The sequence below is a fragment of the Neurospora tetraspora genome (assembly GCF_033439725.1).
Source record: "Neurospora tetraspora strain CBS 560.94 chromosome Unknown B0H65scaffold_1, whole genome shotgun sequence".
Lineage (NCBI taxonomy): Eukaryota > Fungi > Ascomycota > Sordariomycetes > Sordariales > Sordariaceae > Neurospora > Neurospora tetraspora.
The window spans coordinates 1,616,168-1,627,222 of NW_026944383.1; the positions used below are offsets into that span (position 1 = coordinate 1,616,168).

The window sequence follows — 11,055 nt, forward strand, 5'->3', positions numbered from 1 at the left end:
GGTTGTGGATAAGGAGTCGGTGAATTAGTACGAGGAAGACGGACGGAAAAGTTACAGGTGGGGGAGAACAGTCCTACGGACACGGCTGCTAATCTATAGGTTGCTGTATGGAAGGGTGAGAACGCGAATCTAGAGCCTTTTTCGAAGAAAACAAAAAGTTGGTCATTACAGGCAAGTTAGTTAGACAAATATAGCATCTTTCAAACTCACTACATATTGTAGAAGTTGCGTTGTGCCATCTCAACGGCATTCCTACGAACACACCATAACCCTCTTAAAGCCGTCTTGTTGTTGGACTACATATTACTGTAGTTACCTCTTTCACCTCCCACAAGCTCATCATGGTGTCATCTGAGGCGTTCATGGCTCGCAGTCTCAACCATTATATACCCTATAAATGCCAACTCCCTTAGACACCTCCTCATCTGTCACGGTCAGAATACACATATCCATAGCTTACCTGCTAGCTTACGGTCAGATGAGTGTTTCCAACAACTCGGTTCTGAGCACGTGGTGGATTAGTTGGTCCCGGCTATAGTGTTCTTTCCATGTACGTGAGATGTGATATATGAACTAACTATCGCAGTTAACCGTTGCTGGTTGCCCATTGTAGAACACGGCACTCAGCGTCCAAATCTTCATGTGACTGGACGACGGAGGGAAGTTGTTGGAATCTGCTGTCTCTCGAAGACGTAGGGCTCAGAGTACTGACTACGTAGTCTAGAAGACATGCGTTGAAAACGACCGGAAGGCGTGTAGATAGATGTATCAACCAACGATGGAATGTCCGTCCCGAGTGGTAGAAGGTGACGAGCGTACCTACCTTAGTATATGTAGTACACCCAACGAACTTGACCGGAGTCGGTCGGTCAACCGTGAAACAGTTCAATAGTTCAAGTTCAGTCTCGTCAGAGCATGTGGTGCTCAAGTGAGGTGAGGCGTTATGATGAAAGCAGTATGATCCACCCACCTAGGTCAGTTATCCCCCTGAGGTGTCCTTGAATGCCTGGAGCATACCTACTCACCGCAGTTCTTCAGTTCCCGGATATAGTGACTACGGTAAGGTACTGTAGTAACCTCCTCGGCATCAGCCGAACAACGGCGAACCGCGAAACGGAGTGATGCCACGGGCAGTGTACCATTTGGTAGGTACTCTTTTCTAACCAGGACCTGGGTGTACTACAACCTGCAACTACAGTCCTGGGTGCCTGGTGGAAAGACTCTGTCTTCGCCACTCACCTTAACCATGACTGGGTCAGAAGAACTTGATAATTGGCCATCCTCACTCGCTCACCAACCCAAGATAAGATTGACGAATGAAGTGGAGGTTCACAATGCATCGGTGCTTCAACTGTCCTTCTGGAAGGCTGGACGCCGAAGAAAGGACTTGTCACTTTTTGTTCATGCGAGCGAAAGGTAGTCTAAGTGTGGGGACATGGGATAACTGAAGACTTTGTTGGGACTTGGACACTACTACTTCGAAATGTCGTTTTTGGGAAGTAAGTAAGGTACTACTTCAAGTTCGTCGGTTGTCCAAGGCACCGCGCCTTTTGTCTGTTCTGGGCCCGTCGCAGAGGTGTAGCGTACCTTACTTACCTACTGTACTGTATGAGTCGGTGTTCACGTTGGCCTAATAAGTGATCGTAGCTCCGTCGCCGTTAACACTTCGTTGGCCATGACCGCGGCTTCCTCCTTTAGCTGTAGTGTCGCAAGGAGACCTTATGGGTTTTTCTCTCAGAAACCGCAGTGGGCTTAAAACCGTCGCGCAACAGAATCTGCCGAGCAACGATTGCGACTTCCTAACCGTGACCGCTCAACAACCGCCCGGCAACGACTTGAACCTCAAGTCCGTCCCTTCCACCTTGCTGGTCCTAGGAGCTCGGCCGCCTGCATATGTTCTTTCCTGACCAGAAGGCTTGGAAGACTGGGCGATGAATGGGTAGGCAAGGAAGGCGCGAATGTCCAGGGAAGAAGCAGATGTACCTCTGTTAATGAGGCCCATTCTTAAGTATGTAGAAATTGATCGCTCTTACTACCCCTTCTAACAGATATTCCGCCGGTGTACCTTGTCATGGAACAGTTCCTGCCGGATGAGTGTTCTTGGTGACCAGGGACTGAGGAGACCTTATGGGTTTTCCTGGAGAAACCGTAGTGAGCTATCAACGGTGGTGCAACCGTAAGTCCCCCAGCCACGGTTGTGGGTTTGCAACCGAAACTGTTCTACCTAAGTACTTCATTATCATCGCGCGGCGTCTTGAGTTCCGGGTTATCAACGACTCGAGACCCGACGGTTACAGCTGAGACCTGAACACTGCACCGCGGCATGGCATGATTAACTCGGACGGATAGCACAGTCACCCACACGTTCAGGACTGGACGTTCCAGAACAGCCCCCATCCATTCTGTTCTTTCACTGCAGACTGCTTCTCCAGACCTGGTTCTGGTTCTGGTTCCTGACAACCAACTCCGGTTTGCAGCGTTCTGCCAAGAGAATTGGATGCGTGGGATTCGTTGTCCAAAGCATGAAAGGCTTCAAGGAAACGCCGAATTTGGGGGTTCAGTTGATGGAGGGGTTGAGAGTTGAGAGGACTGGAAAGATGATGATGACGGCCGGGCGGGCGGAGGGAAGAATGACAATGACGAAGTTTGGCCAGGCTTTGGGTAATTGACAGGTCAGTCAATACAGATAGATGCAATGGGTAAATGAATGGATAGAAGATTGCCCGTTGTGAACTTGAAAACCGGCGTCACCGGTTACGAAGTCGAGCGTGATGGGTACAAGCCAAGCACCAACTTGAAGTGCTATCAACAGAACTGGAAGTCGTGGAAGCGAAAACAAACACTTGACTACCCTGCTAACAGTTTTACATAACAGATGCCCGCGCAAAGAGTTGCCATGAGAAATCAAAACTACTGCATCAACAACAACTTGAACACTGCAAAAAGCCAAGAGATGCCAGGCTTCGAAAGGATGGTCTTGGTGCCAATAATTACATTCGACCTTCCTTGATCGTCCAAGTTGTTTTCTTGGCTTCCTTCCGAGTCCAGTAGGTAGGCCGGGTAATATGTGCGTTCCAACCTGAAGTCCGAGTCAACTTGATGTGAAGTGCACTGCATCTAGGGGACTCGCTTTCTGAACTGGCCAGATCACGATGCATGGATGGATGGATGGATGGATGGTTTTCAAGCCCGTCTGCATCTCGTCCTGAACTTACTTGCATATGGGCGTACGTAGTACTTAGCATCTGTACATAGGCAAACATGAAGCGGCGTACCTAATCTATGCACCTTTATTCACTCATCATAGCCAAGCATGCGCGCCATAAACACCATGTATTGCGTTCGGGATCGCATTGGCCACGGACCACACGCCGTACTGCACACTTACTTCTATAAACTCTTCCACCCCGGCCGTCGACAGGGGCGAACGGGTGGGTGAGCAGACTTCCCTCGATGAACGAGAGGGCTTGGCTTGTGGTGCTGTATGTAGTCTGTCACAGTAATATTGTACGATGGCTGCTGGCCTCGACGTTTTGCATGCCAAGGTGGTGGATGGTTGTCAAAGCATGACAAGAACTGTGACGACAGCGAGCCCTCCAGAAGAGGAACCGACGACGAACCAACACCACTCTTCCTGGCGGGTCAAATCGGAGAAGAGCTGAGGGATAAAGTGACAAGTAAGCGAAGGCCATGCACACACTGCACAGCTCTAGTTGCATCCTATGTCCTATTTTGGACATCGTAAACGATCGGTAACCGGGTCATTGACCAGTGTCACACATCACGAGAAAACATCAGAAACATACCTAATGATTACTGGGACCTCCCGATCCGAGTTGAACTCCAGGCCAATGAGCCTGGCCCCCACGCTTTCTCTTCCCCTCTTTTCTTTGCCCTTTTCCGCGATGATGCCCTTCAGAGCTCAGCTGTTAATGGATACACTACCGGTATGGTTAGCGGGTAAAGCGAAGAAAAGATCTGTAGCGGGGAACGCAGCAAAAGGCGACTCAATGGCCAAGATATTCATAGGGAAAATGCAGAGGGTGTATTGATATCTGAACTTTTTTCTTTCCTTCCGCCTGATTGCCTTCTCGCAGCTCAAGGATTGATCCATAGCAAACGACGCTCAACACAAAATTAAGGACTTGGTTCTCCCCGCTTCCTCATATCTGGATTTATGATGCTCTCTGCTTGCTGTCTCATGATAACACGCCTGATCGTTGTCCACTCCAAGATGCACCGCTCAAACCCCGTTCTCTAATGCTCTTCCAAATCGGTAAGACAACAGGAAACCGCCATGCCCAAAAACCAAAACCCATAATACCAAACCACCACACTAACAGCACATGGCTGATTTGAATCCCACAAACGCCCATGTATAGAACTTCTCCGACCCAAATGAAGAATGTGCAAAGAATTCCTCCTTAATCAAATACCGAGAGCGCCCAATCATCGAGCTGTACTCAACTCCGGTGGTAGCAATGTGAAATGAACACAAAAGAGCACGCATTGCGTCTCTGCTACGGTTGTTCTCATGGTGTCGACGAAGGTGAAGAAATTACTCGTAATTAGATTATCCTGAGCCACAAGAGTAGTGATCGTTCAGGTTCTGCCGATGACAGCCGCAACATGATGTGGCTTGGGGGGCAAGTGATTGTGACAGAAAATCTTTTGCGGTGCGCCTTTTCCGAAGGCTCCCTTCTTGGAGGCATCAATCGTCTTGGATGGATCCTCGTAGCTTTCAAGTTGGCAGCACTCGATATTCTTGACGAGTCTGCTGTTGAAGACGTCGGTGATCGAAATGCGCTTGTCGGGATTGGGGTTAAGCATCTGGAGCAGGAGGCGACGGAGTCCGTTGTGGGTAACGGCAAAGTCCATGAACTTTGCGCGTGGCATGTCGGTGTCCGCAGGGACTGGATCAGTCTGACCAGCGTGTTTTGCGTTCCACTTTCTCCAGCCTTCCGCTAGTTGGACATAGCAGACATCCGGCTTGGAGCCGTCGGGGGGAGTTAAAGTCGCCTGGTTCCAGATGGAGCCGCCAAATGTCATGGCGAGCATGCAGACCGCAACGCCCCAAACGTCAACGGCGCGCGGATCGTAGTCGGTGGCCTTCTCGAGAATCTCGGGGGGCACATATGGCAAGCTGCCCAGATAGCCTCCGGCACAGCGACGCACCTCTACCATACCCTGGCCACACTGACCACCGGCTTCCCTCTCTCCAGGGTGTCTGCCGCTAAACACTTCCGAGACGCCAAAATCGGCAAGCTTGAGCTTGCTGTCGGAAGTAATCAGAATGTTTTCGAGTTTGATGTCGCGGTGCGCAATTCCGTTCGAGTGGAGGTAGTTGACAGCTTGTACTAGCTGTTTGAAGAGACACAGACGGTCCTTCTCCCTGTCTTCTGACATAAGATACTTCTTCTGGACCAAGGAAAAGAGATCGCCCTCGGAGCAATACTCCATCACGTGGCTATATAGACCATGGTGGGTACATAGGCGTATTGTCTCGACGATGTTCGGGTGGTGAAGACTCTTTGACACGGTATATTCGGATAGAATCTTCTTGCGGTATTCTTCCGTTGTTTCTGAACTTGACTTTGCTCGGAACTGCTTGACAGCATAGATTTCGTCCGGTTGCCCCTTCCGTGATACGAGGGTAACCTTGGCTGAGCCACCCTTTCCGATGGTGGCGTGGCGTCGTAGGAGTTTGTTGTGGTACTCGAATTCGGACAAAAGATCGACGACATCGACGGTAAAGTCGTCGGGTAGGCTCAAGCTCAAACGCCTGGCCTTTAAGCCGGTGCCGGTTGGGGCAGGAATTTCCCAAGGCGCTCTTGACATCTCAACCTGCGGGTGCGCGGCGCTTGATTTTGCCGACTTTTCACGTTTCGAGGTATCGAAACTGCTAGCACGGCGACGGAGGGGTCGGCGGAGGTGCTTTGTCTCGTCGTGCGAAGCATTGTTGGTAATGAAGTTGATGGCGCGTGATCGGAGGCCCAAACCTGTCGTCGCCCTCTTCTTCTTGTCGAAGAAGGCGTCAGGACCTGGGACTGTCGGGCTTGATGCTTGTTCCTTGGACATGATGCTCATCTCTAGCGGTGAGCCGGGCGATGGAGGCGTGTTTGACCGCGTGGTGGTGTTGGAACTCCTGGCCAGGGAGAAGCGGCGGCCGGGAATATCTCGTGGCTGAGTCATGTCGTGAGGATGGGGGTCTAGAACCGCACTATCTCCGTGGTGATCCATCAGGCCGGGTACGGATCTCTCCAGCGTGGAGGCCGTGCGCCTGAAGATGCCGGACATGGCGCGTTTGAAAGTGTTGGATCGGCGCCCGGTGGTGGTGGTGGCAGTCGACTCGGCAATTGAGTTCTTTCTGGCCCGGGGGGCGGGAGTATAATGAGCGTTGAGGTTAAGTGTGCTTTTTGAGCTAACTGCAGAGGCAGCCGAGAAGGAGTCGCGGGGCTTGCCGGGCGCAACAATCGATCCGTAGGTGACGTCGTCGTCGTCGCTTGGATGAGCGTCGGGGGCGACGAGGGATTCGTGGAAGTCCTGGGACTGGCGGCCGCTCACAGGCGTGACAGGCTCATTGGTAGCGTCGCTCTCAGTCTCATCGCCTTCTTCGGGGATCGCGCTGCTAAGGTCGGTAGGATATTGATGCGGCGAAGGCTCAGGCCCGGGAAGATTGGGCTCGGAGTGCGAGGTGTGAGGATGATCTGGGGACAGAAACGTTGAGTATACTGTTCGACGGGTAAAGCTAGGCGGCGAGGATACTGGCTGGCAATATTTGAAAGGTACTGAAAGGGACGAACAAGAACTTGAGGGAGAAGAAGAACAGGAAGGGCGGGATGAAGTGAAAGAGAGTAATAAGGGTAGCCTTTCAAAGCCATGTGCATGATTCAAATCGGAGGGTGATAATACCTTCTAGAGAAGTCTGCGTAGCCGCAGCAGCAAGCACCGAGGCTGCCATTATGGAAAGCTCTGGGGCTTTTTTTTCGGGGTGGGAGTGTGCAGCGTTCAGCAGGGCAGGCGGCACAGCCGGAATTGGTGGAATACGTCAAGGTCTCCTTTTGGTGCGGGATGGAAGGGGGGGTTTTGGCTGATGACCGCTGATGATATGAGTGGCCACCTACGCAGCGAGAACAGGGCAGCACACCACACTGACGGAATCAGAAGCAGGCGCCGGTCCAAAACGGATGCAAGAGTGACCCCCCAAAAAGAAGACAGGAGCCGAGAACCCGAAGCCCCGAAACTATGCACCCCAACAAGGAACGAACCCTGAGGCTAGACTGGTGAAAGAAGCGACGTCGCGGTGGTCCCAAAAAGCTGGGCGCCTGGATTCACTTTGAGCGGATCGGTGTTACCGATCACCAAATCCCGAACCCTTTGACAGCAAACTTTGTGCTGCTTCGCTGCAGGGACATCCACACAAACCTTGCTCTGTTTGAGAATCGTCTCCGTTACCGGGACGGCCTGTCTGCGAAGATGGTGCTTGAATCGGCCGGCTGCTGCTGTTGCAAATCTAGTTCGGGGGCGGAGCGTGCCGGATGCTCTTATACGTGCGCGGGACTCGATGGCTGCCTGTCCGGTGTAGAAAGTTGCCGTGTGTGAGTTGTCTCGGTGGACCAAAGCTATCGTTCCTTGCCAAGACCGCACAGGTGTGTGTGCTCTGCTAAAAAGCGAGATTCGTGTCGCCCTGGGCGATGAGCGTGGCGCGGGTGGTTGAAGGTACAAAAACGGCCGAGATCTACAGCTTTGAAATGCTGGTTGGCTTGCACGCTGCTTGGCGGCCAGAGAGTGGAAATGGAAGTCGAATGGGCAGAGTGTTGAGTGTTCCTAAAAGGATAGTGCAAGAAAGCTAAACCGGTGTCGTAGTTGTTGTGGCCTGTGGGACTTGTGGGCGGGTTATAGCAGCATAATTTGGTCGTAGTGAAGATGTCCTGTTGTCGGTGTCCGGGAAATGTGTCGGTAGGTTCTTCTCTCTGTGTCTGTTGGTCTCAAGAGAGAGCGAATGCTGCGGCGAGGGAGGAAGAAGAGGAAAGGAGGAAAAGAGGCAGGTCAATGGATTAAAGCAGTCGGCTGGATCTTGGGTGAGGGTCTTGAGGGCTTTTGGGTATTCTCAGTCCCCGACCCCGGGGCTACGACGAGGGGGGGGCCTGCGCAAAATTGGGAAGCTGTCGGGCAGTGCCGGTGAATCTGATGCCCGCTGCGGGAATACGGAAAAGCGCAATGCTGCCAGTGGGGAAGGCCATTGGAAGGCGGGGCTTTTAGACGCAGCCTGGACTCCACGACGATGGTGGGCTGGCTGGCTGCCACGGAAATGATGCTTTCCAGGAGGTATGTATCCAGCAAGTACAGTACCTACCCGCCTCATGGTGAGTTGTCTATCAATGGCTTGCGCAGGCCATGTGTAGCAGGCAATGGAGACAGGTACGCTCCCATTGTTGTCCTAATGGATGCCCACACTTGACCGCTGGATGCAGAGCGACAATCGGCGTTTGGGAAATAAAGTGCCCCAGACTGGCCCAGCGAGTACAGGTGTACAGGTACACCATTCTACAGCTGTGGTAGCGAGCTTGTTCGAACGAACAAGTTCATCCCATCTCTGCAATCCCAGCTGGTTGGTAACCTCGATATGCAAGACCACACGCGAGCAGGCGGGTGGCCACTGAATGTCAAAAGAACGAACCTTTCGAGGGTTGCAATCGGTCAGTTATGCCATGAAACCATCCACCCGCCCGTAACCCCGTAAGCAGTGAAGGAAACAGGGAGTTTGGGAGAAGCCCACAGTCAAAGAGACGACACAAAGACTGATTGTCTTGCGGAACATGACCTCGTGGATGGGTGTCCCTTGAGCCAATTGACGGGATTTACAACCTCACCTCCAGGGCCCGGCAAGTCTTTGACAGACTTCCCCACCAAGCCGAGGAATCAGCATTTCCGACAAAGCGGATTGGTCGTGAGCGGATGTGCACGGCAGAAAGAGGCGCTCTAGAGCTGCCTTCTAGAAAACCATATCGTTTTCCATCTTGCGGTGCCCAGTCCGTTCTGGCCTGTTGATGCGGGCCAATCGTACTCTCGCGTTCAAGTTGCTGACGTTGAGTAACAACCACTTCTTCAGTCATGATGGGCGAGTGACCGAACAATGAAGGCATTGTCGAGGCATTGTCCTATGTCCTATGCAGAAGACATTTCGGCCGGAGCATGTCCGTTGTTAGCACGTATGCAAAGACATGTATCCTCATCGTGGGGGTGTACTAATAATGTATGAGACTTGTCTTGCTCCTCTTATCGCCAAGAGGCTTTTGGAATTACCAAGACCGCCCAGACGTATGCTGCAATATCAGGCCCGCGTCGGCTCTTGAATTGGCCGCGATGGCTGGACATGTCATATCAATCGCACAACAGCCAAAACAAACAAGCCGTAGTAGGCAACGGAGGTGAAAAAAAAAAAAAAAAAAACGAGACAAGACCAGGCTTGAGTCTCTGGGCAGAGGCTATCCTCGGATCGGGATGCAACAAGTTCGTTCGAAACTCGAAAGTCGAAACCAGTGGTCCATCGAGTGATCAATCATACCTAGGTACATATCACTTGCCCGCCATCACAACGAGAACTGCTCAAATGCTCACAAAGGGCGAGCTGCCGACTTCCGATCCAGGCGGGGTTTCTATTTCCCCACCGACGTCTCAATCTCGAGGACCCATTCGACCCATTCGACCCATTCGACCCCACAAGACCCCCATCCCAACACCAGTGGACACCACGAGCGCACCGCCGAGAGAGAACGAGATCTCCATCGCATCACTGCACTTCGGTTTTGGGGTACATGGGAATTACAGAACAGTACGCACCTGGCATGAAATGTCACTGTATACTCGATGGAGGTATTGCACGTGCGATGATGATAGGATGAGGTCAAACCGGCACGTCCAGAACCCCAGAAGGGGAAGGAGGAGGGAGGGTTGCTGATCCAGCAGAGTGGTTCCTGGTCCTGAAAACTGAAAAGGCCCTGGAGAGAGCCTAGGCGTCTAGTGCGGTAGTGTGTGGGTATAGCCTTTTTTTCTACGCGCGATCCCTGCCAAGCCTCCGAGACCTCGACAACGCGAACTGCGTCATCGGGCGCTGCTCGCTACCCATCAATGGGGCGGGGTCTCCGGTCTTAGCTGGTCGATATGTGACCGCGCGTGGGGGGAAATCAGGAGCTTCGTTTCGGCTCCAGGGACACCATTGCATCATCTCCGAAACTGGACCACGAAAAGAAACCAAGACCCCATTGTTGATCATCTCGCCTTACTTCCCTCATCCAGGGTTGGCATATGATGAGGACGATGGAGTTCTCAAAATACCTACAACAACCGAGACCGCCGTTCCCCCCAGCTGCACGGCTACATGGGCCATTCCCACGGCGGGGTTGACACTTGACACTAGTGTTGGTAGGACAATGGCACAATGGGATCGATCGAGCCAAGGGGTTCAATTAATTAAAGACGGTTCAAGCCAGAGTCCGGGGAAGGCCAGGATCCAAACTGTCAGGTCGAGGTCTCTACACTACAACAGCCGTATACGCGGATACCCGGCCCTATATGGGTAGGTAGGGACAGGTTTCGAATTCCACCACCGACATCAATGGATTGGCCAGCTGCCCAGCCGTGAGGATCGAGTTCAGCCTCCTATTTCTGAGCAAGTTTGGTATCATGACGACAGTGGTCACGGCGCGTGTGTGAGCCCACCATTGCGTTGTGGATGCCTTCCACGGGTGGGTGTGTCGAGGCCGGTTACATCTCGTGGTTGATGTTACATTTGCTCCCCGTCAACACACAATGTGTTTTCCTCTTTCTTCCGAGGACAGTCTCGCTACCACTTCCCCCTGGATCTTCCTCGTGCTTACTTTGAACCAGATGATCATGCCGAGCGGAATGCGGAACACTCCTGTCAGGAAGTCCTCGGTATCGGGCTTACACGATGATTTGATCAGCGTTGTCCGCCTCCTTCTGACTTACGTACCATAGCATTGTCTCCCCTCGTTCTCCTTCTCGACAGGAAGCTCGAGCTGTAACCTCAAC

General features: G+C 52.4%; 1 protein-coding gene across 1 annotated transcript; it reads right to left on the bottom strand.

The window, feature by feature from the left end:
• Positions 1 to 4,489: 4,489 nt before the first annotated feature.
• Positions 4,490 to 7,327, bottom strand: B0H65DRAFT_16056 (Pkinase-domain-containing protein). Its single transcript, XM_062821228.1, has 2 exons — positions 6,913 to 7,327; positions 4,490 to 6,707 (listed from the first exon to the last, which is right to left on the bottom strand). Exons 1-2 carry the CDS (start codon positions 6,959 to 6,961, stop codon positions 4,603 to 4,605), a joined length of 2,154 nt encoding a protein of 717 aa, XP_062685895.1. The 5' UTR covers positions 6,962 to 7,327; the 3' UTR covers positions 4,490 to 4,602.
• Positions 7,328 to 11,055: the final 3,728 nt, after the last annotated feature.

What these genes read in the sequence shown, in the direction of transcription:
- B0H65DRAFT_16056 (XM_062821228.1), bottom strand. Translation starts at nt 6,961, where the DNA reads ATGGCAGCCTCGGTGCTTGCTGCTGCGGCTACGCAGACTTCTCTAGAA. An exon ending in TACGCAGACTTCTCTAGAAG is followed by an intron (nt 6,708 to 6,912) that starts GTATTATCACCC and finishes TTCTGTCCCCAG; the next exon opens with ATCATCCTCACACCTCGCAC.